The sequence below is a fragment of the Artibeus jamaicensis genome, unplaced genomic scaffold, assembly GCF_021234435.1.
Source record: "Artibeus jamaicensis isolate MK-2021 breed Jamaican fruit bat unplaced genomic scaffold, CSHL_Jam_final contig_1015, whole genome shotgun sequence".
NCBI lineage: Eukaryota > Metazoa > Chordata > Mammalia > Chiroptera > Phyllostomidae > Artibeus > Artibeus jamaicensis.
The window spans coordinates 9,205,010-9,232,180 of record NW_026521194.1 but is presented as its reverse complement, the minus strand read 5'-3'; the positions used below and the strand labels follow the sequence as shown (position 1 = coordinate 9,232,180).

Here is a 27,171-nt window from a genome sequence, read left to right as displayed (position 1 = left end):
GGAAAGTGGCTGTTTTGCAAAACCATTTTTAAGGCACAGGTGGAATTCAGGAGCACCTGCCTTGGAAATATTTCAGAACAAGGCCAAAGAGAAGGGTCCTGGGCCAGGGAACTCAGGGCCTAGCAGAAGGCAGAAGGGAAAAGGTGTCTAAAATCATTCCTGTCCACAACGATTCGACCTGGATTTTATCAGGCACAGTCTGCTCACATCAGAATGTTCCAGAGTGCATGTTTGGAATGCAGATCCCGAGGCCCACCCCAAGGCTAAGGTGCTGGAATCTCTGGAGGCAGCTTTAGTAATCACACTTTAGCAGACCCTCGGTGACTACAGATACGCTGAAATTTAAGACCTACTGCCTCAAACCACTGCGATGTCTCAGAAATGCAAATATTATGGCACGGAAATCAGATCTTTGGAGAAAATCTTGTATCTAGAAAGGGCTCAAAAACACTGTGTCAGCCCTGGCTGGTGTGGCTCAGTGGGCTGAGCACTGTCCTGTGAACCAAAGCATCACCAGTTTAATACCCAGTCAGGGCACATGCCTGGGTTTCGGGCCAGGTCCCCAGTAGGGGGTACGTAAGAGGCAACCCCATATGGATGTTTCTTTCCCACCCTATTCTCCCTCCTTTCCCCTATCTAGAAAAGATATATATAAAATCTTATAAAACAAAACCAAATCACTATGTCAGACTATACGTCTGGTGTGAAGTTTATAGGCCACGGTCCCCTATGTCGTGCTCAGGGTTCTTACCACCCTGCTCAGGGGCACTCTTTAGGTGTCAAGAGAGGAACTCAGTCTGAGTGTTAATGGAAGATGTGAGGACATAAAAGCAATTTAGGGAAGGAAATGAGCTCCAGATTCCACACGCCAAAGCCCTAGGTGAGAGGCAGAGAGGAAAAGTTACTGGGCTTAACAGAAAAATGGACTGGTCAGTGCCAGCCAGCTGGCCGTCATGTTCCTGGGGCATTCAGGTGGGCTCTGCTACCTTCTATGGCCCCAGAATGTGGCCTGGGGACTCACCTCTTTGGGCCGCCCTCCAGGATTGAGAGCGATGGTGAGAGCCAGCTCTGGGGACACACACTGCACAGGGGACCGAACCCCGGGGCTCCGGGGGGATGAGGGCTCCGGAGACTGGTTCTCGTACTGTCCATCGCTGGCCGCCCGCCTCCGGAGAGGGGCTGGGGGCTCTGCAGGCTGCTTCTCCCGAGCCTGCACCCCTGGGAGGAACGGCAGGGCAGAGAGGGCCGTGAGTATGTTGTATGACCAAGGATCCATCAGGCCTCATTCCCCCAGAGAGGACGGCGTAAGCCGAAAGGCCATGCTGACCCTGGGCCCGTCTCCCCTCTGCACCGCCCCCTGCCAACTTCTGCCCACATCCTGGGTTTCTGTGTAGGGTGGGGGCCTTGCTTAGGCTGGGCTGGCCTTCACCAGGAATCTACTGCACGCAGGGTTGGGGCCCAGAGCACAAAGGACTGATACAAGAAACAGATGTCAACTCCTTCCAAGGCCTGGAGGCAGAGGGCCAGAGCTTCCAGGCAAATGAGGGAAGGTGGAGGGAGGAGAGACAGTCTCCAAGGCGACTGATCAACCAACAAGCAACATCAGGCCCGTGGGGAAGAACTTTTGGAAAGAGAAAATAATGCATCATCTTGCAAATGGTGCTCCCCAGAAGGAACGAAGGAATGACTAAGTCTTGTTATAAAGTCCCCAGACCCAACTGGCCCCTGGAATCTTGCTGACCTTCTCTGGGGTTCCCCAACTGTACCCAGTGCACCTCCGAAACCTCTTAGTAACTTCCCTCATGCCAGCCCTTAGCTACCCACCCCTTCCTTGCCCCAGAGATGGTCCAGGTTCACACCCTGCCCCTCCCAGCAGAACAGCAGGCAAAGTGCTGGAATCATGTGTTCCATCTGCTTTTCTGTACTTCCTCCCATTCCACAGGCCTGGGGATGTTGTTAACCCCACCCTCCTTCCTTCCCACCCCCTCTTCCCACAGTTGGGCTGAAGCACGGAACCATTGCCTCACTGAGCTGGCTCCAGAATCCTAGAAAACCTACCCCCACCTTTCCCCTCCCTGCAGGGCCCAGAGGCCAGGACCAGCCTGAGGGCAGGCTCCTGGTCCTGATTATCTCCCACCAGGGGGTTCTCAGCCCTGCCTTCACCACCACTCAAGAGCAGGTCGGGCAAGGGGAGGCGCTGGGACTTACCACAGGTTATGTGGGACCGAGACCCTGGTCACACGAGCTGCATGTCAGCACACTTGGGAACACTGCCCCATGGCACACATGTACACACATATACACATACATGCATACAAGCACACGCTGCTGGCCCCTAGGAATGCACCAAGCAGAAATTGCCCTCATTCAGACGGTCCAGAGCGGGGTCTGCACACCACAGGCGGCCCCCCAGCTCCCGTCTGGCACAGCCGCTAGGGTTGCCATGAGAAGCACATGCTGGGAAGCCTTCCTACTTGTCATGAAGAGTAGGCTCCCGGCTGCCAAGTCCAGGGACAGGCACACACACAGGCACTCCGGGACGCGCACTCGTACTGCCCCACGGTTAGAGGCTCTGTGTGGGGGGCTGGAGAGCCGCCGGTGGAGCACTCCCACTGACAAAGGCCGGAGGTGCCGGCAGTGTTCAGAGTCTCCACCTGGAGCTCTGTGTCGTTAGGAGGCAGCCCGCCTGCCATCGCAGCTGGGGGAAAAGGGCCCGACTATAAACCAGACTCACAAACGGTTTTACTTAAAGCAAACAAGCCCCTCGCTTTGAAGTACCCTGACTTTCAGAATAGAAAATGGGGGTCGCATTGTTCTAACCAGGGGACAGATGAAAGAAGGGGTGCGTCTCTGAAAGTCCTGAGCAGTGCACAGGGACCCTACAACCACCCCATGCCCTGGCCCTTAGAGAAGCCGCCTGCGGGCGCCCCCGCCCTGGGCCACATCTCTCCCTCCCCCACCACACCCCCTGCCCCTCAGCCCTCCTGCGCAGCTTGGTCCAGAACTATCGCTGGTTTCATTCCTGGCAGAAACATTAGAGAGAAACAGACATAGCCATTGATTTTCTAATAATAATTGTGACAAAGGAGGCCCGTTCAGGAAAGGCTCTTGGGGTTTGGAACTAAGTTCAGCCCCAAGGTTAACAGAAATGCATTAGGGCTGGTTTTCAGTTCCGCTGGCCCAGCCCCGCAGCCTCTTCCTGGCAGATGCCTGTGCCTTGGTGAGGGGTGGCCAGCCTCCCTGCGTGCGATCTGTTGTCTGCCCTCGAAAGGGGGTCTGTTTCAACTTGAGGCCGAATCTCACAGAGGGACAAAGAACGTCCCGCCAGTGTGCCCAGCACACCCTCCACACCCAGTGCCACCACGCCCGGAGGCAGCGCCGGCCTGCCAGAGGGGCACCCTGACTGTGGAGGACCTCTGAGAGCCGTCTCGCCTCTCCAAGTCTCCTCCCCGTGGCCACCAGACCGGCGCATGGGAGCGTGCTCGCTCCGGAGGCAGGGGAAGGCCAGAATGACCTCCCAAGAGCTAGGGCGCTGCAGGGGCGCCTCCATCTGCAGAAGGCGGAAGACCCCACGTCCCACTCCCATGGGACAGCCCCTCCCCCGCAGAGTGCCCATGGCACCCGTGACCAGCCGGGGCCTCTTACATTCTTTGAACACAGTGTCTCACTGTTGTCCCCCTTGGCAGGCCCACATCTGCCCCTCAGCGCCTGGAGAGCCACGTCCCCTCTCTCTTGTCCTTCCCTACAGGAAGGGAGACGAAGCAGGGCAGGGGGAGAGAAGAGAGCCCCATTGTTCCTCAGCCAAGCTGGGCCTTCTGGACACAGGCTGACAGCCAGTGTCAGAGAGAGAACCCCCTCCCTCCCATCCTGGAGACGGACCAATAATAAAAATAGGCCTGCCCCCCCCACTGCCCTCCTCCCCTCCACCACCCTGGACCCGGGGCCTTTCTCAGCCTCGAGGCCCATTCTCTCTCTCAGCGCCACTGTCCCTGTGCGCTCTACCCACCCTGTGCTCAGAGGCACGGCACACACATGCACTTGCACACACATGTGCACACTGCCTTCACCCACGGGGAACAGCAGGAGGTCAGCATCACCCTCGGCACCCCGCCCTGTGGTCAGCCCCTTCCCCAGCACAGCCAGAGGAAGCTCATGAAGAAAGCAGGAGGGAGGCCGTGGCCGGGCCCTGGAAGGCCTTCCCAGCCAGGCCGGTGAGCAGCCCCAGCAGCAGGAGCACTGGGATGCCCTGGTGGCAATGAAGTGTTCCCTAGGACAATAACGTGCTACACTCAGGAGCCCTCCATCGTCCTCGTGGTCCCACAGTGCTCACACACTGGGCACTGGGCGTCCCCACTACCTGCGGGACGATGGTCACCTCAGCCCAGGGCCTCCACACGAGCCGCCAGACCTGAAGAACAGGGTGCCGGTACAACACCCTCTGCCAGGGGTCCTCATTCCGCTCCCCAGTAGTGCTGTGCTTGGGGAAGCAGCTGGCTCCAAGGCGCCCTCCTAAAGCAGGCCAGACCTGAAGCATTAAATCCACTTCCTCTAACACACTCACACATATCTGCTCACACACTTACACACAATGCAGTTCTGGGGGCTGAAGCCCTAATACCATCAATACACACACTCACGGCCCCAAACACCCCTGGATCCCGTGGAAAAATACCAGTGTCAGGCTTCATCACGGGCCTGCCCTATAACCCAAGCCTGGCCGCTTCCACCCCCACAGACCCAGCTCTTCCTTCCAGCCTTCCGATTTCCAGAAGAGCGGGTTCCTCAGCTCCAGGTGGCGGGGCCGGTGTCCAACAGCATGCCGGGGGCTCCGGAAGTGAGGGGGTCCGGGAGGCCACCTGCTGGGCCAGGGCACCAGAAAGCCACGCGGCGATCACACTAGCAGCCCCAGGGCAAGCCATGCCAGCTCCCCTCAGGACAGGCCCACCAACCCAGAACTGCTCCAAACCCCAGGTTCGTTTGAACACTGCACTCCCCACCACTGGGCCGAGAAAGAGGGGTGGGGGAGGAGAGGAGGCAGACAGGGGCATTCTGCTAGAGCCATCTCCCCATTATCCATGGACTGGGAGAAGGAGGGTCCAGGAAATACCAGATATTGCCACTGGGAGTCAACTGCTCCCACCACCCCCGATACGCCTTCCCCAGAACCGACCAAGGCCATGGCGTGGGGCAAGCCTGGGCACCACCTTCTCCCTGACCTGGGCTTCCAGGCCCCAGGGAGCAGGGGAAGGGTGAGGAGACTCAGTCCCTAGATCTAAAAACCTATAGGCCCATTTGTCCAAGAGACCGGGGTATACGTAGTGAACTACATCACCCTCAAATAAAGCAACATGATCCTTGATGAAGGGTCCACCATGTTGGGGCACATCAAGCCACCATACAAAACATACAGCAGGGCTACAATCCCTCCATTTTTCACATTGGGAAATTGAGCTCTGAGTAATGAAGAGACTTGGCCAGGGTCACAGAGGTGGTCACAGTCAGACCCAGGACCATACTCAGGGCTTTTGACTCTTGGCCATGGGTCCTGGGATCAGAGATTCAGAATGAGCTCACAGGGGGTGCTCTGTCCCCAAAGAGTGCTGTGCTCAGGAGTAGACAGAGCAGCAGGAGCCGGGGCACCATTCTTTGTCTTATGCCCAGTGGCCCATGCAAAGCACAGCCTGGCGCAGGCTGAGGCCCTGGCCCAGCATCCCGGGTACTGCAGCCAGGGTGGCCGGAGTGCTGGGCTGTCCTGTCCAGCATCCCAGGTCCTGCAAGGGCCTATGTGTCCACGGGGAACCTGAAAGTTAGTCTAGTTACCCCAGACTCTGTTCCCAGCAGGCAAGGCCAAGGCCAAGGCCAGAAGCATCAGGTCTGTGTCCATGCAGAAGTGGGAGCACTCGTTCATGCAGAAGGAGGGAGGAGGGAGAAGTGGGCAAGGAGAGAGGGGAGGTGGTAAGAAAAGGAAAGAGGGGCAACAGCGAATATGAAGGAGATGGGAAGGAGAGAAGAGAAGAAGGAAGAGAAAAAAGTGAGGAGGAAATAGAAAAAATAAGGAGAGGGGAAAGTGGACAAAAGTTTAGAAAAAGGAGCACATGAAGAAGGAGGGGGAGAGAGAAACTGAAAGTTAAGATGAGGGCCAAGGAGTTCTGAAGGGGGAAGGGGAGGAGAGGAACCAACCAGAGTGGGAGGAAGATCGGAGCCGGTGGAGAGGAGGGTGCCAACAGCTGCTCTGCCCAATGCCCTGCAGTCTGGCGTTGTACGCTGCCCACACCACCCAGGGGGAGCCGGCAGGGAGGGGAGGCAAGCAGGAAGGGAAGGGATGACACCAGACAAGGAAGGCACCACACCCACGGCACAGGGAACAGAGGGACGTGGGACACACGAAAAACGCAAGGGACGAGCCATTAAACAAGACGAAACAAAACAAAAACAAAGAGAAAATCAGGATTAGTTGGTATTCCGAGTCTGGGGTCTGGCCACACACTGGAGGGAGGGTATCAGACAGAAGAGGGGCAGGATCCAGGTTCTTGCTCCTCCACAGGGCAGGCAGACCTCCTCCTGTCCAGCAGGACACTGTGTCCCTCTGATTTCTCACCCCAGCGCGGGGCTAGGAGACTTCAGTCCTGTTGCCTGACAGGTCACCTGCTCCTGGCAGTCAGCATGGCCCCATCCTGGGTCCTCTTCTCCTGTCATTGTCACCTGCCTCTTCCTGGCTTCAGTTGTGACCCTGTCATTCTTGAGCCCAAGGGTCCTACTCCTTAGTGAGGGAGATCCCAACCTCTCTCAGCCCTTGTTCTTCCTTTCCACCTACCATGGAAACGTCTTCTGCAGCAGCCACTCACAACATTCTGCTGCTGCCCAAAGCTGCTGGGCACCACTGAAAAGTCCTTAAAATGAGCCTGCCTGGATGTACCTGAAGGGCCTCCTATGGCATCCTTTATTCACCCTAGCTGACTCCCAAGCCACCTTCCCACCCAGGGCCTCCCAGTGACCAACATCGCCCCGCCCTGGCTTCCAGGCAACAACGACCTTCAGCTTCCCTCCAGGCTGCACAAGCTGGCCCACACCAGTGCCTCTGCTGCTTCCTCCCACGTCTCTTACAGTGGAATGTGTGAGGCTCAGGGACGCACACCTGGGGCCTCTCCTCTGCCTGCACTCATGTGACAGCCACACACTGACTCCTGTCACACTGCTAAGCTCCCTCCTCTCCCCCTGGGACTCCTGACTCCTCTGTCCCACCAGCGTGAATGTTTCATGGGCATCTCAAATCTAACATGGCCAAAACCACACTTCTGATATCCCCTCTAACCCGGCTCTTCCTACATTTGTACCCATCCCAACACAGAGCAACTCCATCTGTTAGGTGCTCAGGGCCAAAGACCTTGACTTTTCTTTCTCTCATATCCCATTTCTGGTATGTCTATACATCTTGATGGTTCCACCTCCAAAATACGTCTACAGGCTGAGCACTTCTCCCCATCACCATAGATGCTGTCTTGATCAATATCAACAGCCTCCTAACTGGTCTTTCTTCTTCCTTCCAGGCCAAGGAAGGAAGAAGAATACTGATACTGATACTTTCAGAACAAGTCAGATGAAGTCTTTGGCCCAAATCCTCCTTAAGGCTTCTCAGACCACACTGAGTCAAAGCCAGAGTTTTTATGATCACCCACCAGGCCCACGTAAGCTGGCCCCCATTCCCATCACGTCTCTGACTTCGTGTCCCACTACACTCCCCATACAGGCATACTCCTGCCTCAGGGCCTTTGCACTTGCTGTCCCCACCTGGTACATTCCCTCACTACTCTGAGAAGCTGTCCCTGACCATCCTATATAAAGTGCAATCACCCACCCATCCTCTCCCTACCACTGGCACTTCACTGCTTTAGTTCTATGGCACTTATCACCCATCTGACATATCATATATGTATTTGCTTATTTGTTTATTGTCCACCTGCACCATAAAGGCAAAGATTTTACTTTCTTTGTTTACCACTGTTTTTTCAGAGCCTAGATTAGCACATAGCACAGTTTAGAGGCTCGTGTTGAATTAATGATCAAATGGGCCTTGGTCTCATCTCCTACTTCCATGATGAAATATGAAAATAGGGTTGTCAATTCAAGCTCCCAATGCTGAGCACCAGTACCTCCCTATATCTGTATCTATCTTTTATTATATCAGGAAGAGGTCGCTTACCTCCTGGCAAAACCTAAATTCTCCACCTGGGCTCCTAAGCCTGCCCTCTCTTACTTTTTTAGAGACCTTATTCTATCAATTCCTTTCTCTTTCTTAAACCTTTTTCTTCTCCCTCTACCCTCCTTATTTAACTTCTCTCTCTTCTCTACAAACATTGTTATGGTTCCTATATTTACAAAAAGAAAGCTCTCAATACCCTGCTGGCCTCTTTAGCTACCACCTTCTCTCCTTTTATCACAAAACCACTCAAAAGAGTAGTTGACATGCTGTCCTCACTCCCTCTGCACTCACTCCTCAATCCCTCAGCCTGGCTTCCATCGCCAGCACTCTCCTGAAAATATGCCTTTGAAGATCACTGGGGTCGCCTGATTGGCAAGCCCAATGCATTGTTCTCAACCTTCCTCCTCATGACCTCTCCACAGGGACACACGGCTGACCCCTCACTCTTCCTCCTGGAAACCCTTTACTGTGCTGACCTCTGCGATGACCCACAATCCCTGTCTCCTCTCACCACCCTGACCATCCCATCTGGGTCCCTGTATGGCCTCCATTCCCCTCATGGTCATTTTACTCAATGTTCTTTTCTTTCCACACCCTCTGACGTAGACACATCCATACCCACAGCTTTAAACTTCACCACTATAAGAATGACTCCAAAATCCATAGCTTTTTCTATTCTTGCAAACTCAGGTTCTGGATATTCAACTGCCTTCCTTATATCTCTACCTGGAGGCTCCACCATCACCTCAAACTCAGCAAACCCTGAGGTCTTCATCTTACACCAAATTTGCTCTTCCTCCTAACCCCTGGCATATTAATAGAACCATTAGTGTATTTCTTCTGTTCATCGAACCTCAGAGTCACCTTTGATGTCACCCTCTCCCTCGACCACTCCACCCAATTTGTAAACTCCCACGAGTTGCACAGACTCCTTAGCCACCACCTCCTTTTTTCATTTCCATGGTCAGTATCCTAATCTAGTCCCCATACCAAAGCTATCTAATAAGCTCCTAAATCTCTGCCATTTTGCATCCTTCCTGCCCAGACCCACCAGGTACATCTTCCTAAACTACAGCTCTGATCATGGCATACTCTCCTGACTAAAATACAGCTTTCTACATTGCCATTAGGTAAGATTCAAGCTTTTTAGTCCAGTACTTCAGACCAACCAGAGGCAGGGCCCAGGCTACCATTCTTGACGCTCCCACACAGCCTATATGCTCTCAGTCTACTCTGTTCTTCAAACATTTCCCATGCTCTTCTGCCTTCACTACAAACCCTCTCTCTCCAATGACCCCATTCACTTTCAAAAGCCTACCCATTGTCCAAGGCTCTGTTTAAAACCTATACTCAACACAGAGCCTTTACAATCTCTCTTGCTGATAGTGTTATCTCCTTTTTCCTCATTCCCACAGAACTTTCTCCATGCCTCCCTTATTACAAATGACTTCATTTTAAAGTCCCAGTTCTTTTTTTCCCTTACTAAACTCTAGACCCCTTAAGGATAAGATCCACATCTTATTTCCAACATGAATTGAAATCTCCACCTCTATAGACATTTGAGATTCACACCAGTCACAGAATCAGGATCATAAGATAACTTGATTGGACTCACCAACTCTGACTCTTATTTTCCTTTTCTTGTCTTATTGCACTGGCTAGGACATCCAATACAATGCTGAATGATAGTGGTGATAATGGGTGTTCTTATTTTGTCCCTGGCTGTAACAGTAATGTTTCTAATGTTTCACAAGAAAGTATAATGTGTGAACAGGCTTCTGGTACCTACCCTTTATTAAGTTAAGAAAACTACCTCTAAATTCTCTGAGATCTAAGCTGAAATAAAATGTAAAGAGTTGTTGGATCAAAGTGGAATGAACCCAGGACATAATACTAAGCATGGAGAACAGCCAAGTAGGAAAATGAAGACCCGAGGGAGAAAAGCCAAGAGAAACCAGATCAAGTTCATGACCATGAAGAGGTTCTCCCTTGGATCTGAACTTCCTGGGTTATTCATGTTAAAGCTTATGTTCCAGCTTCTTGCAGAAATAGAATGAGCAGAAAGGAGTGGTGCTAGAAGTTTATCATCCCTGGCTCCTAGACTATTCTGACACTGATCCTGCCCATGTGCCTTTATCTACACAGGCATGGCAGACATCATGAAGGGCAACTAAGAAAGTTGTGCAAGCAGGCTCTGCTGACATAAGAAATACTGTTCACAACAGGGCATGGACCAAAGAGGCCCCTTACAGGCCTGGAAACCAAATATAACTGTTCCCTCTATGCATCTCATCCCTTCTCCCAAATGAGTCATTCACAGTTGGTGACGGAAAAGGGAGCGGAGATGTGCCAACAATATCACCCCCTTCCTATGACTTCTTGTCATCCTATGGGATTTAGAGGTTGACAGTCAAGACCTCAGAGGCTAGTAGGAAAAGGCTGAGGGGAGAAACACTACAAGATGGATATCCTTCCCAAAACATTCAGGTATGCCTTTCTCTTGAGCAAGCTCCAGGAAAGCTATATGGAAGGGTTCAGTAAGGGGAGGAAGTTCATCTCACTCCCCCAGAGAAAAGCTCCCTGGATCCTATTCCTCGTTAGGCTAGAGTGTCACTATTCCTCGGGCCACCACCCCGACTGCAAAATCTTAAGAGGGCTCCATTCCCCTTCCTTCAACACAACCGGGAGGAAAAGTATGTCTGCTGAGAAAGATGCTGGGGAGTCCTTATCTCAGGGGCCCAGACAAGGGAGAAAGCAGAGATGTTAGCTCCATCTGGACCACCCTATGCAGCCTTTCTCTCACTGCTGGGTTACAGAGGTAGGCATGTATCCTGTGTTTTGGCTCTCACATAAAAGCAACGATGTGCAGCTAGACTAGCTCTCCAGGGCAGGGGAAGCCCTGATTACCAGTTTCAGTGGTGTAAATACTTCCAAGATGGCCAATTTCAAGGATGGATACTTGAGCTAGGGACTGTTCTCTGCCCTGAAGTACAGAAGTAGGGTGCCCATGCATCCCACACCCAGTCCTGGGCCCAGCCCGACAGCCAGCTGCCTGCCCCAGCACTTCCCCAAACCCACCAGCCATCCCCAGCAAGGGTGTCTCTCTCCCTGCGGTTGGCGCGGTGACTCAGCTTCCTCTAAATTTAGGAAAAAGGGGTGCAGGGCAGTGTCAGCAGCCCAGACTCCTCTTCTCTTCCCTGAGCTTCCACCACCCTGCCCGCTGAGGAAGTGGGCACAGGCCCCAGTCCCCAGCCCCCAGCCCCAGTCTTTGTTCACCCCTGACTGGACTTTACCTCTACAATAAAATCAACCCACAGGCTTTCCCACCCAGTCTGGCTGCCCCCATGATATGGTCATAGGCTTGGGCCCACGGGAAGGAAGGGAACCCTTCCTGTCTTCCCCAACATAGCCCTGGACAGTCTGCCACTTCTTGCCTTTATCTCCCAGTAAGCTCCTCCGGTTGCTCCACTCTCTTTCCTCTCTCCAAAAAGATAAGCCCGCTCATGTTTTGATAGGAAATGGAGCTTTGTTTCTCAGCATGGGCTTCTCATACAAAGCTGATCCTAAAGCAGGGATTAACTGGACAAGAAGAGGGACCTTGGCCTCCCCGACACAAAGAAATATCCCAAAAGGACCCACGAGGGTTGAATACTCAGAGCTCTCTTGGGCTTTGTTATACCTCTGGGAGGGCCCAAGAAGGAATCTGCGTCCACTGAGACCTCCCTCCAGCCTTTTCCATGCCTTCCTCAAGAAACTGAAGTCTGAGCACAGCGAGCACTGCAGGTAGCCGCAGAGAGCAACTCCTCTTGACTTAGAAGGTATGCACTCCAATCTCAAAGTCACCACCTCCAGGAAGTTTTCCCTGATTGTCCTAGGTGGTAAGTCTTGCTTTCCCGGGGCTCTGAGGCTTTGGTCTCTACCTCTGTTGTGGCATACATTCTGTTAGAATCACCTGTCTCCTTACTAGACAGTAAGCTCCTTGAGGACAGGAACTGAAAGACATTGATCTTTCAATCCCAATGTCTGCCTTGTAGCCTAACAGACAATAAGTGCAGAAAGGGATAGCTAGTATGTGGGCTCTTGCCAACCTCTTCAGGCCAAAGCTGTGTTTGCTGAGTTTTGATGGCTGTGCCTGCGCCTCCCCCAGCAGGACAAACCAAAATCAAAGAAGGAAGATGTAGAGGAAGGAGGGGATACCCAGTACTGATGATCCCTGAGGCTCTTACCTGCTACCCGGTGGGCCACTAGTCCCTCCAGGTTCAAGGGCTCCTCCTCCGGAGTCCGGGATGGATCTGAAGTCACCTCCTTTGGTGGGAGCTGAGGCTGAGTGGTGAGGCCAGGGAGAGAGGCTGGGGGCTGCTGAGGCACTGGAGGGTTGGAGGTGGTTGAAAGAAAGGCAGGCAAGGAGGAGGGAGAAGCTGGGCTCTTTGGACGGTAACTCTGGTTGGGCCCAGCTGGACACGGCTGGTAATCATAAGGTGAGTAAGACCTGCCCGGAGGGGCGGACTCCGGCGAGGCTCGCAGGGCCGGCTCGGGGGTTCCCAAGGAATGCCCACTGGGGATGTAGCCAGATCTGGACTGGGTCAGTGGATGAGACTGGTAGGAGGAGCAGGAAAGAGGCTGGGAGGAAAGTGGGGAGGCCCCTGGCCAGGCCCCAGGGACACTCTGGGACTTGTGCAGGGGGGTGGCAGCCGTAGCCGGCTCCAGATCCAGCATCAGCATGTTGAGGGCTTCAATAGACTGCTCAATCTCCTGCTGGGAGGCTGCCCTTGGGAACTCAGGGAGGCCAGACATGGGGGTCTCTGCCAATGGCTGGGGGCTGGGCCTGCTGGGCCCAAGACTTTCCAAGTGGGCTCTTTCCTGCTGGCGAGGAGGTGGGCGAGGCTGAGGCTGCTGCTGCTGCTGCTGCTGTTGCTGCCAGGAGTTGAGGCCCCTCTGCACAGCCTCCCTACTGCTTCCCCCCCGGGCAGGAGCTGGGGGCAGCTGGGGCTCAGTTTCCGGAAAGGACTGAGAGCGGAACATACTGCTGGGGTCATGGCCATAGTGAGAGGTGGTCACTGGCTGTGGCCAAGTTGGGTGGGGGCTCTCCCGCTGGTAGCCAGCTAAACTCTCCTGTGCGGAGTAGGAGGGCCGCATAGGGGCCAAGTGGCTGGCATGGGCAGGCACTGCGCGGCTGGCAGACTCATAGGGATAGCCCCCGCCATTGACCATAGGTTCCATGGGGTAGGGCTTGTCCAGGCCATTGGTCAGTGGGGACAGGGCCTCTGGGTAGCCTCCCTCACTGGTGTTAGTGATCCCATCCAGGGAGGACAGTGTGCCCATGCTGCCCACACTGTGCCCATCCTGGTTGGGCAGCTCATCGTCCAGAATGTCTGTCTCCCGCTCAGATGCCAAGGCCCCACCGTTGACATGAACCTGGGCTGGGACCACGTGACGGACAGAGGAGGGCGCAGCAGGGCCCCCCGCCAGGCGGGACCGGAGATGTTGTGTGTGGTACATGGTGCCTGGCTTCTCTCGCTCTAAGCCGAAGCCACTGAGCAGGCGGTCCAGCTCACGCTTCTCCTCGGGACTCAGGGCAACAGGGGCACTGGAGGGGCCGGGGGCAGGCTCATCGGTCTTGTCTGTCTTGGTGGATGCTGTGGAGTTGCCCGAGTCACTGCTCACGGACAGGGTGTGCTCCACGTGGTTGGGGGTGGCCGACAGGGTGGGACGTGTGGCGTTGACGGCCCCAGTGCTGCCGTGCAGCGAGTCCTTCTTCTTCACCTTGGCATACAGGCTCCCATCCAGCGGCCCCTGAGTGTGTCCCACAACTTCTGCAAGAAGAGGAGCAACAGATGGCAGATGGCAGTGTGAGGCAGGGACACCTTCTACCTCCATTCCCTGGATCCTAAAACCTCTTCTCAGTTCCCTGGGACAGAGCTAAGGTGACTTTTAGGACCAAAGGACCCTACCGTAGCCTTTGGGCAGAACCCATCTCAACATCAAGATTCAGGGTCAGGCAGTGAGCCTAGGACTGGGCAGGGGGTCCTGGGGGGCGGGCAAGATGCCCAGTCTAAAATCTGCCTCTGGCATCCTGCTAGCTTTCCAAGAACCTGAAAGTTCTGGGCCAAGGTGGTGTTCAGCAAGGCCAGCAGGCCCTGTGTCAAAGGGGATACATGTTCACTCTGAATGTTGGGGCCCATGAAGGTTTCTGGAAAGGGACAGGGGTGGGGGAAGCATCTTAGGAATCAAGAACAAAAAGCAGAGGCTTTCATCAAGGAGAGGTGTCCTCTGTGTCATTTTGTCTACAGGCAGCTCTGGGACCCCCCCCCCCGCCCCCCGTGAGCAATACTTTCTCTGAAAGGAAAAAGTGAACTCTGGGTGGCTCAAGGCCAAAGGGCTGACTCAGGAGCGAAGAACTTGCCCCACCCAAAGGAACTCAGTGATTTCACACCCTGTACAATCAGCAGCCCCGTTCCCAGCCCAACACTCACAGAGACACAAACGCACACACATGGACAGGCACCTTCCAAGGCAGTTCCCTAGTTGGCAAAAGAAGAGAGCCCCTCCCAAATACTGCACAAACCCCAGAGCAGACACTAGCAATCACACACACACACACACACACACGTGCGCGTGTGCGCTCACACACACAGAAAACCCGACACAAAGATATCCAGAGACCCACATGCCAACCCTGAATCACCCAAATCAAACACCCAGAATTCACCCACATTAGACATGCTGGTGCCCCCAGTCAGAAAGCGTGATGTGGATACAAGTGTGCAAATACAAATAATAATAATAGTAGAGTAGCTAACGTGCAGCCAATACCCATTAAGCACCAATCACTTGGCTGCAGACTTTACACATACTTCGCTTCTCATCCTGTACGTCAGGCAGCATGTGCCTCTTTTAAAGATGAAGAAGCTGAGATTCCGAGAGGTAAAGCCGTTTGTCTGCAGACATACAGTACCTGACAAAGCTGGGGTTTGACATCAGAATTAACATACGACAACTGAAACAAAACTAAATTAAAATCCAAGGTAATTTAAAATCAGAACTTCAAAGGGCACACATACTTTTTATTACTCTACACTGGATCTCATCTCTCTCTCTCTCTCTCTCTCTCTCTCTCACACACACACACACACACACACACACACACACACACACACTGGAAGGAACACATAAAAGGCAGCAATACCCCAAGATAAATACTTAAATTTAAAGCCACAAACATTTCAGAAAACACAGACTCCCACCAGGCCCAAGGATCAGCCCTCGGGCCAGAAGTGGCAGCCTCTAAAAATAAACACTCATACAGAAACCCATGGCCAAAAACAAGTGATCAGACAACCACAAAACAGGAACATCCTGATTGGCACACACACACACAGACCACAAGCCAACCAAGTGATGTCACCGAGCAAGCGCGACACAGAGATGCCCGACAGGGCACATCGTCCGCACACACACCCCAGGGCTGGGGCTCTGCCCTTTCGCTCAGCTCTTCAGAACCATCTCTCTGAAGAGTTTTCCCTGGACATCTGGGGCCTCAGCCAGCAGCAGAAACCCAGTGACGCTGGCCGGAGCGTTGCCACAGCCCAGGGCTCACGGGGATGGGGTTGGTCTGAATGGGAAAGGGGTTTGGGCTGCGATAGGCCTCAATCTCCAACAGCCTGCACCTTGTGCTGGGACCCCCAAAGGCTGCTAAGAGGCTGCTGTGGACATGGCTGCCTCCGCCAACTCATCTGTCAGCACCCCTACAGGGACAAGCACTGTCAGATGAGAGAGCCTGCCCCTCGTGCCTGTCCCTCCAAAGAGTGCCTTGCTACACAAAAAGAAAGAGACCCCAGCTGGCTGTTTCCAGAGAAGAAAAGCACTGAAGACAGGAGCCTCACACCCACTCAGATTTCCAGGGGTGGTTCCCGTGAGGACGGACCCCTCATGCCAGTTAGTGGAAGTCTGAAGAGCTGACCCTCCTTCTCACTGTACCTGCAACGCTGCTGGCCATGGAGAAGCAGACACACGGCCCCGCTCAGCAATACCAGGAGATGCCAGAGTGCTCCTCCCAGGCCAGGGACCTCCTGCATGCCCTGCACCCCTAGTCCCCCAAGCCCATGCTCCCCTGTTCTGGGAAGTGGGGAGACAACAAAGCAAAGCGTGGGGTACTCCGTGCCTCCCCACTGGCACACAGAAGGCCATGAGAAGCACTGGGTGCAAATCTGAGAGCACTACCTCCTTCCGCAAAAAAGCTTCACTTGGGTGAGTAAAAGAAGAGCTTCTGGCAGGAGAGCTAAGAAAGCGTTCCCGAGGCCAGGGGGGAGAAGTCACTCCGATTCCCATTACCTGATACCCTGGCTCTGCTGGCCAGACCCTGCTCTTCATTGATTTTGAAAATGTCGATATTAAACTGATCCTGCCATGTTATTTACCCCCAAATGGGCTACTATTTGCAGCCACAACATCGGGAACGCTAAGTGCCACACCACTAAGTCTTAGTAAGAAAATCGAAGAAGTGTAAATTGTGTAATTAAATCCTGTTTGTTTAATACGAATGGAAAGGTCTATTTCTGTCCTCAAAGAAGGGCCCAGCTGCTCCTGACTGCCCGGTGCTAGCCAAATGCTCCAGGGTGTGCTGTAGCCTTCCCTGGTCATCTATCTCCCTTTGCATATCAAGGGGAGAAACTAAGGACAAGCCAGTCCCAGGTCTGTCCAGCCCGTGAGGGCTCTGCTGCCTAACCCCAGTGTACCAGCGGGACCTGTGGAGCACCTACCCCTGCTCCCCCCATCAGAGATGAAAGTAAGTGTCCCCTGCCCCCCCACACCTTCTCGCCATCCACCGCGGACACATTAAGAGCTATTTACCAGGACCACAAGAAGCCGGAACACAAGGTTGGTTTCAATCTATTAAGGCAGGAAGGACAAAAGAGAGGCAGGCAGAGGAAGGAGAGGAGTGAAAAAGAACCGGGGAGGAAGAGTGCGGGGCTTGGAGGAGGTGAGGGTTCTAAAGCTAGGGGCTACCAGATCCATCTCGAAGTCCCAGCAGCCTCCAAAGGATGGCTAGTTTGCGTAAAAAAAAAAAAAAAATCTCAGATGGCCCAGAATGAAAGTTGTACACCCAGTAGAAGAGGGGCAAGGGATAGAGGGAAGAACCTGCCTGGCTGGGGCTGTGGGTACTGGCACAGATGACAATGGACTGGGAGAATAAACTGCGGGGGAAGCACGAGTTACATACAGGCCAGGGTGCTGAGCTCCCTGGCCCCAATCTCCAGCCAGCCTGGACATCATGTCTCCCCGACCATCTCCCTACCCACTTCTCTAGGGAAGCTGAGAAGTCCAGTCTTTTCAAGGCCCCACTTGTTTTGTCTGCATGAGTCTCCTGGTTCTCCCCAGCAGCTGCTTGAGGCCCTGGACTCCGCCCTCGATGCTGAGCTTGACTGCACCAAGGAGCCCTTATTCCACGGCGGCAGTAATCCAGATGCGCGAGTCATGCTTTTGGAAAGTGCTGAGGAAAATCCCCAGCTGACTTGGATGGGGACCTGCTCCCCAGGCTCCCTCCAGTGAACTGCGGAGGTGTATGTGGGGCTAGAAGCACAGCGCAGGCCAGAATGCAGGAAAGGAAGGCCGTGTCTGCCCACACACTTAATAAAAAATGAAAGAAATAAACACGATACTAAGATGATAGGGACTCACGGCAGTTATTCTCTAACTCTTATGTTCCTAAGAACCTCCTCTGGGGCTTGTTTAGAAATGAAGACTCTGGGTCCTCACCTCCACAGATTTTCCCTCCTAGATCTGGGGTGGGGCCAAGAGTCTGCATGTTAACTAGCTCTCTGGGGGTTTGGTGCACACATGGGTAGGTAGTGTCTTGAGAAACCCTGACCCAGTGGCCAGCATTCTGAGCTCCCAGGTTAAGGACCTCTGCTTCTCTTACCAATGCCAAGTGGGAGATTTCATTTACTGAGACATCGGGACAAATGGTCCAACCATGGAGAATGAAAGGCTGCTTGACTACAAGAAAGAAGTCTCCTTTGGCGATGACTCAATGAGGAGAGACCCCTCACTGTCCAACAGCAGGTCTGTTTTGGACTGTGACTGATTTGTTAAGGTCCTCAGGATAGGACGCTTCATGATAAAAAGTCCTTTGAGTCCACATTCAGCAGAATAATGCTCCATTAAAATGCATCACCCAGAGCAGTGACGACCAACCACTGGAGGAAAATCAGTGCTTTCCAATAGGCAGAGGCACCACACCCACCCCAACACAGGCAGTTTGGAGGCAGACAGGGGCCTCGGCAGTGGGTGGAGGGGATCTAGCTCCTTAAATGTGGGAATGGGGCATTAAAGGCCATGTATGTCTGGGAGGTAAGTGACCTTTGACGAAGTTTGAGGCTTGGCCAAGAGGCAACCAGGAGAGCAAGTTCTGAACATCTTAACCCTTTAGCCACAGACTCTCCCCTAACCACAGAAGGTGCCAGGCTGGGGTCAGGGCTGGGGCTGTTAAGACGCAACATGGGAGCCAGAGGATGAAGCTGAGAACCAGGGAGGCCATAGGGATGTGCTTCTGGAGAGGAGACAGAAGGGAGGCGCCCCTCCCACCCCACCCCTCAGCCAGACACACCCATCATTCAGAAGGATGATCTCCATCTAAATGGCCAACTCAGCTCGCTCAACCACTTAACCACGCAGGACCTAGCTACATAGACACTTGAATGCATACGTGCAACTTTGCTGAGTGACAGGATTCAGGAGCTAAGTACCTTGAGCTTGGCCTGGAACATCCTCTTCTTTCCATTTGAACAGCTCTCATCACCCACAAAGTAAAGCTCTACATCCCCGCCGTTGGGCACACCAGACCTTTTATCACCCAACCCTTGCCTGCCATTTGAAGTCTAACCTTCACTGTCCTCAACACCCCAAAGACCACCCCCACTCTACTCTTACTACTTAGATGCTCTTTCCTACTCTGTACCACATGCTGTTCCCTCTCCCGAAGGCCCTTCCTCACCCTGCCTCCACCACTCCCAACCTCCCTGGCAAACCTCTTCCTCCTGCTTCAGGCTCAGCGTGAACTTCTCTGGGAAGCCTTCCTTGGCCTAAGCCCTTTCCTACAGACCTCCAGACTCAGATCAACCTCTGAGATGTAGACATCTACAAAGGGCACATTCCCAATGCCCTTTGTAGATGTCAACTGGAACATCGGTCACATACTGGACAGTCATTGTTGTGCACGTTTGTCTTCCCCACTAAGCTGAGGGCTCCTTGAGGAAAGGCCTTTGTTTCTCTCTCTCCCAGTGCCTAGTTCCCAGACGGCACCATTCACAACGTGGCCCATGTGAACAGTGCCTCTTGGAGTTCAATGCCTACGCAGCATGGCTATACAGGGTGGCCCTACAGAGCGCAGTGCCTAAATACTCCTCACATTACATTAAATAGCCCAGAAAGATCTATATAATCCTTTCAGCCACTGAGACACGCTTCTTCCATTGCCACTCAGAGAAGTGAAAACTCAGGGGTTCAAGGCAGACCACAAGCTTCTCCCAAAAGGGAAGCAGAGGCTCTACAGCCAAAAATATCACGAGAGAGGGGTGTTCTACAGAGTTGGTGGTAGCACAGGCTGGGCACAAGGGAGGTCCCTATAAACTGGCTGAGGCAGAGCCTACCCCATGACACCCTCCACAGAATTCCCCAGCCACATGCCACTCCAGCAGACAGGATCTCTCTTATGCCAGGGACCTTTTGGGAGAGCTAATGAAAGCCTAGACTAATTTCCTAAAAAATATGCACAAACACAATTCCTGGCACATAACTTCAGGGGGGTGATAGACACCCAGAGTCCATCTATGAACCTTAAATGAAAAGGTACACATTTAAAAGCATGTTGCTTTTGGAGACCCCTCCACATCAGCTGGAGCTTCTGTGAAGAATGTCAGGCTCCACCCAAGAGAAATGGGAGAACACACAGTAAGGAAAACCTTCCAGTGGAGGAGCTCGAGAAGGGGTCCAGCCCAGAGCTACCCACCAGGTTTGGGCTGGCCAAGGGGAGGTGCATGAGAGGAGGTGAGGATGGAGAGGGCGATGGGGAACCGCAGCCCCATGGCTCAAGTTTGACCTGGGGTCCTCCTGAGGCAATGGCAGCAGAGACCTTCTAGACCCAAGTCCTAGCTTCCATCCATGCCAACCTCCCTACACCATAGCCAGCTGGCGATCAAGGTAGCCCTTGGTTCATCACAGCCTGCAGAGAGTTCTGGCACTTCTCTAAATGGGAATGGGCTTCCTCGGGGGTTCTGAAGACCAGCAGAATTCAGGGTTGAAGAAAAGTCTCTGAAGGGGAGCCACAGCCTCTGCCAAGCAAAGAAGGCAGAAGACAGGTGCAGCCCACAGAACTTGGTTCACATCAGAGGGTGTCAACAGATCCCATGCTGCCAAGCATGGGCCTTGGGCCCTGTGGGTGGGGACAGATGGGTCCAGGCTTGGCAAACAGACACCTGTCTTTCTTGATGCTTAACAGCACTCAGAGAGAACACGCTGTGTTTTCAGACGGTGGACAGAGGAGAACGAGATTCTCAGGGCTGCTGTCAATGTTTCCATGCGCGGCTCTATCTCCTGTACAAGTGACCTCACCAGCCTCACCACAACCTGCCGCTGTGGGCCCAGGAAGGGTGGGTGGCTAGGGCCCCACCCCTGCCACCTCCTCCATTCTACCGAGAAAGAAAGAAGGTGGCAAGAGGCCCAATGTCCAAACGGAGCCCAGTCTGAATCTCAGCCTGTGGGCCTTGAACATGGAAAAAGTCAGCATTGAAATCGAAATGGAAACTACAGCCCCTCCCACTGGCACCTCCGGGCCCTCCGGGCAACAGAGCTAAGATCTGAGAGGGGACTGGGAAGTCAACGGAGCCAAGAGAACTTTTTAAAAGCCATGGGATTTTCAGAGCCGAAGGGTCTTAATTCCTCCACTGTCCACCTGTCATGTTGCAGAAAAGTGAAGTTGCAGGGGCCTCCTCCAAAGTCACCCAGCTCAAAGATACAAAAGGACTTGTCTTCCTGACTACAAGTTCAGTGCTCTCCCCTTAATGGCCTTCAAGGTGAAGGTAGCTGGAGGAGCCTGGCAGGATGGGGGCAGGAGGGGTGCTCTCCAACTATATGGCTACAGACCAAGCTCCTCACAATATAATAGATGAGGTTTCTGTCAAGTGTTGATGATGGATGTTTCCCCGGGCCTTCCTCAGGAAGGACCCACAGTACTCTGCACAGATACCATCTTACTTGCATTCCTCCAGAGAAAAGGCGTAGGAACAAAAAACTTGACTGTGACCTTTATTTCAGACCCAAGGGACCAGGGCCTGGAGGGTGAGTGACCAGCCCAGGTCACACGACTACCCATGACCTTGCAGGGCCAGCCTCCTGGCCCTCAGCTCCCACACCGGGCACTATAACCAGAGCCGGACACCCCCACTCCCCGCCTCGGCCTGTCCGGGCACCAGATATCACAGACGCACTCAAGATGGTAAAAATAGCTCCAAGCCCACAACAACTGAAGTCCTTGCCTGCCAGGCCAGGGCACCCGCTCGGACACTCAGAAATCCCTGGCCAGGGGACAGCCAAGCCCTCATGAGCTGTGTCAGAGGTGGGAGAAAGCCGTGAATGGGAGCCTACCAGAGGCCGGCAACGGAATGGTCAGTACCGGGGTGCCACCAAGCTCGGGCTCCGGAAGGAGAGGAGTTGTCCTGAATAAACATCGTGCTGGGAGTGTTTCAAGGGTCTTCATGCCCCCACAGCGCACCCTCTGCCCACTTCATTCTCGTCCACCACGAGCCATCCCCCAGAAAGAATGAGGCCAGCTCAAACGCACTGCCCCCCAACAACTCAGCCACCCCTCAGACCCGAGTTGGCAGCTCTTACATGTCCAAGGGCAGCAAATTCTGAAGGGGGCGTCCCAGGTCCACTACATCCACCTCCAAAGGCCGTGCAGAGCGTCACAGCCCTGCACAGCCTCACGCCTTTCCCCGCTCAGTGGCAAATCCAGGACTGAGGGCAGAGAAGCCCCGCCACCCTCTCCCCAGATCCAGCAGAGAGCCACACAAGGACACACAGAGGCAAAACAGCCGCCCGACAGACACTTACCCTCTGGACAGAGAGGGAGAAAGGGGCGGGGAAAGAACCGCTCTGATTTGATCTCTGCTCCTTGTGCCTCAAGTTTCAAATAATTCCTACATGGCTGCAGCTCCAGCTCGGTCTGTGTCCTGCCCGGGCTCTCTGGGACTGTCAGCGGTGGGAGGAGCCTGCCTGCCCATGTACACACACCACTCCCTCCCTCCCTCCAGCCCCGAGCTCTCTCTCTACCTCTTTCCTTCTCCCTCTCTCCCTCTCTCTCTCACTCTCTCCCCCTCCCGGCTCTGCCTCACTCTGGCTTGTAGGAAGCCAGTGGGATAAAACTGTCTGTAATTTCAGCCAGCTGGGTCCCCAGGGCTTCACTTATCATCCTGTAGCTATGCAGCTCTTGAATGACATCACAGTGGCTTCCCAAATGCTCCACATGGAGTTCGAGGTAGCCGCTCAGCTCCAGCCCCTGCCTCTGCCCCGCTGCAGCCCCAGCTCAGCCCAGTTCCAACCCCAGCTCAATCCCAGCCCAGTGACAGCGTCGGCCCCAGCCCAGCCCAGCCCCAGTCCCAAGCCCGTTGCAGCCCCAGGACCCAGAGAAGTGGGAAGAGAAAACCTGAAAGCAAAGCGGCAGGGATTCAAGGGAGAGAGAGAAGGGCGAGAGTTCCTAGGAGGGTACTGAGATTTATTTCCCCAAATTTTTCCATTTTTTTTCCACTCTCAGCAAATGAAAGGCAGAACAGATGACAACAATTTTCCAGCTGCTGAACAATAAGGTGGAAATCTTTTTTTCCTCTCCCCCCTTCCCATCCACAGGGCAGAGTCTAAGAGCCAGGACACTGCCTTGGCTTATAAAAGGGGGAGGGGGGCCACAGAGGACCTGTGCTTCCCAGAGGTAACCACGGGGCCTAAACAGAGGGGCTGGAGTGTCACCTGGGCAGGTCTCAGTGAGGGGGACAGGAACCCCAAAATGAGAGTCTCGGTGTAAATCTTTGGATTCTGGTCCAGCCACTTGGACAATTTTTGAGGCTTGTCTTTGGGAAGGCCAGTGGGCACCTGGCCCAAGATATTGATCCACCGGGCCATCTGAGATGCCTCCAATTGACTGGCTATTGGTATTCAGTTTGTTCCCATCTGAAAATCATGAATGGCAGAGAGAAAAGCTTTTCGGAGTACTAGCGATGTCCACCCTCATGCCCAAGCACCCAGGTCTGAAGCAGTCCCGTCAGCAAAACCCACACAACCTGCCCGAAGTCACCCCATCACCCTGGTGTGCCCTAAAATGTGCCAGAAGTCCCTCACTGAGAGCAGAACACCAGATGCCAACTCTTATTTGCATGTTTTTGGCAACTTATTTGCACAATGATTGAATGTCCCAACCTAACTCCTAGAGCTGCTGAGATGGCCTGGGCTTTGTGGCCACATGGGGTGGGGAGCTCTAGTGCCTGGTGTCCCCTTGCCAGGGACCCAGTTAGTGTGGGACCCCGAAGTGCTTCATGGCCACCCCACCCTGGAGCCCCGCTTTTCTTGGCAGGTCTGGCACTACAGGCTCGGGAAGAAGAAGCTGCCAGTAGAGGCTACCGACTTCCCCTCCTGAGCAGACACCGCACCTTGGCCCCTCCACATGGCCAGCACCACTCTCCGAGTGTTTCTCTTGGGTAGTAAAGAAAGAAAGTATGAATTAGAATAAAAATGGTACCCAGTGCCCTGCAGGCTGGTCCCTGCGCTATTGCAACTGTATCTTCGTTGATGAGATAGGCAGGTCCCCAGCCCAGTGTCAAAGGATTCAGAGAAACCATAAGAATGGGCAGCAGAGAGAGGGGTTCCATGCCCTGGGCTTCAAACGAGGAGCAAGAGGACTTCCAACTTTTCCAGGGCAGGACGGTTGTGAGAACACAATTTGGACAAAGCAGTCCAATCATCCAGCCATCCAATCATTCTAAGTAGAAGCAGGGGGAGAAAGGCCTGGGTTCCCCAAGTGTCAAGGTGTCAGTTGGGAGGGGGAGGAGCTCAGGGATGCCTCGGTGCAAACACCCGCAGGCCTCTGCAGGCTCAGCTCCCTGCCTTCCAGCTCAGGGAAGACAGAAGGAGGTGGGCCGGAAGTGCAGGGCTGTGGGCACCCCTCCCATGGTCCCAGGCTTCCAGCGTGTCTATACTCCCCCCTGGAAGGCAGTGAACAGGGCAGCCTTGGAAATGTGTTCTCTGAGGGTTGGGCAGAAGTGAGGGTGCTAAAGGATTACCCTGGAAGGGAAATGTCAACCCCCAGGCAGATGTCCGAGTTGGACAAGGGTCAGGGGTACATCCACTCACCTCCCTCCTGCCTCTCCCTATTCTGATTGCCTCCTGGGGCATGGACCCGCATCTGCAACAGTCCTGATTTGGGAAGGATGGAGGGAGCTTGGGGAGCGGGCCCAGGTTGGACTGGGAGCCAGGGAGAAGGAGAGAGTACAGCAGAACAGGGGAGACAAGTTAACTCTGTGTCTGCACTTCAATGCACCTTCTTTCATTTGCTGCCACAGTTGAGGCTCAGAGGTTGCGGCTTGTTCCAGCTCACACGGCCAGAAGGAACCTGACACTCGAGTTCCCTCTGCATCCCAGGGAGGAAGGAGGAATCAGAAAGAGGTGGATGGACAAAAGGTGTGAGTCTGGAGGGCTGGACAAGAAGGAGGGAGTGGGGAGTGACGATAAAATCATGGCGCTGATTTAGAAAAACGGCCGGACCCCACCGCCCGGTGAGTGCTGTGCCCATCGGAGCACTGCCCCCATCAGAGTGGGCACCCTGGGAGTTCCATGCACTTATCCTAAACTTCCAGGGCTCAGAGCATTTCTGGAAACTCACAGAGAACTGTTTCAGAACTGGTTCCAAATTCACACCATGAACCCATCTCTGCACTTAGGGTCCATCCCTGTTCTTAACACAAAACAGCCCCATTAAGTACCACAAGTAGCCCTGGCTGCTGTGGCTCAGTGGTTTGAGTGTGGCCTCCACACCAAAAGGTCACTGGTTCAATTCCTAGTCAGGGAACATGCCTGGGTTGCAGGCCAAGTCCCCAGCAGAGCGTGCACAGAAGGCAACCACACATTAATGTTTCCCTCTCTGTCTCCCTCCTTTCCCCTCTCTCTAAAATTAAATAAAATCTTTTAAAAATATAATAAAATTGTTTTTTAAATTCTTTTTTTAAAAAAGTACTGGTTACCAAACTGGCCATGTAGTTTCGGTGACAGTTCCCAGCACTGCTGGGGGGTGGAGGTCGATGTGGTTCCACACGTGTGTTGGTGTGCGTAGCAGATCTGGGTGGGGCTCTGCTTCCTTTCCCAGATGTGTCCAATCACATGCATGAGTACAAGGAGGACCATGTAGGCATTTCCAGGGAGTCTCCTGGGCAACGGTGCTCAGGTTCACAGCCGTGAGTGCTGCAGGCCAGAGCAGGAGGTCTCTGCTGCAGAGGAACCATCTGGAAGTGCCTCTCCTGACCCCCAGAAGCTACACATCCTGGGGCACAAGCCTGGACGGGAGCCAGGAGCCAGGGCACCACCCAGGGTTCTATCCTTGTGTCACGTGAAGAGCGCCCGCCAGGTTCTCGAAGCTTCTCAGGCAGTGTGCAGACACCGGTGGGGGGAGTCGGGGCAGGAAGGAAGAGGGAAAGATCTGAAAAGCTTTGAGCTTTCATATCAAAATCTGATCTCACTGCCCCTAGAGAAGGAGAAGAACAAACATCAAAGAACACTTTGCTACTAACAGTTTTTTTTTTTTTTTAAGCAATCAAGGCAACAGAAAGCGAGAGTCTCTAACAAGCGTCAGGGCATTGACTTGCTGAGGTGATGTAAAGATTGGGTCGAGGACGAGAAAGGCAGTCAGAAGCTCTTGGCTCCCACCCACAGACAGCTCTACGGCCACTTCCCAGAAAAAAGAAAGCCCACACCCTGGCCTGGGTAAACCTCACAGGGTCGGAGAACAGCCCAGCAGGTCTGCCATTGGGGGCAGGATACTCATGTTCCCACAAGGGAGTCTTGTGGACCCCAATAATGCTTGAGCAGAGTAAGGGAGGGAAGGAGAAGCAGGAGTCTGGGGTCCGAGGCCGAGCCCCCTTTGCACACAGAACCTGCCGGGGCCTTGTCACAGCCCCCAGAGATGCCTGTTCTCCAGCTTTGGTCCACCATGGTCACTCACTCCATTTAGACAAATGTGTGAGGCAGAAGGACCCATCTCAGCCTCAAGGAAATCCAGTCCTGACACCAGTTGCCCTTGTTTCTACCCCTCAAATGTGAGACAGCTCTCCTGGCTGTCAGACCCCTACCCCAGCTGCAGCAGCTGAAACCCACTCTTGGCAACTCTGATTCCATTTCCCTGCCGGGCCACTGCACAAGAAACAGACTTAAAGGAGGAGTCATCTGGCAGCAACAGCAGGAGACTGAGGGTCCAGGGACCAGAGCACTAAGAAGTGATCTCAGATGGGCCTCAGTTTACCCCTCTGTGCAATGGGAGAGTACAACTGGCTGATCCCTGACCTCCTGGCCAGCTCTCAATACCCAAGGACCCACTCAGAGAAGATGCTCAGCCTGGCACTGCCTGGATTCCTGAGCACCTGGGCTCTGGGCACCTGTTTCTCCTCCCTTGCTCGGTCCAACCTGGGTGTCTCTAGGCTCCACTCATGTTCAAGGCTATTTCTGCAGCAGCCACAGAGCCCCTGGGGGCTAGGACAGAAACAGTGATTTACAGGAAGTCTGGAAATACATGCCAGACTGCGGAGGTTCCGAGGGCCATGCAGGGCAATAAAGAGGCTGATTTATTTTCATCAGTGAAATGCTGAAACCCAACCCCTAGAGTGAGCTGACCCAGCAGACGCCGGCAAAGAGTTCCTCACCCAGAGCGGAATTAGCTAGAG

General features: G+C 53.9%; 1 protein-coding gene across 11 annotated transcripts in view; it reads right to left on the bottom strand.

Moving 5' to 3' along the window:
- Window positions 1-27,171, bottom strand: part of TNS1 (tensin 1) — a 158,360-nt gene that overhangs the window by 30,999 nt on the left and 100,190 nt on the right. For 8 of the 11 annotated variants that reach the window (XM_053670648.1, XM_053670665.1, XM_053670725.1 and 5 more), the window contains 3 exons: window positions 12,427-14,013; window positions 6,181-6,264; window positions 1,022-1,218 (listed from right to left, as the gene is read on the bottom strand). In XM_053670648.1, the coding sequence (XP_053526623.1) occupies window positions 1,022-1,218; window positions 6,181-6,264; window positions 12,427-14,013 (1,868 nt within the window). The remainder of the gene's footprint in view (window positions 1-1,021; window positions 1,219-6,180; window positions 6,265-12,426; window positions 14,014-27,171) is intronic. The other 3 variants (XM_037132234.2, XM_053670706.1, XM_053670837.1) reach the window with 1 other exon arrangement.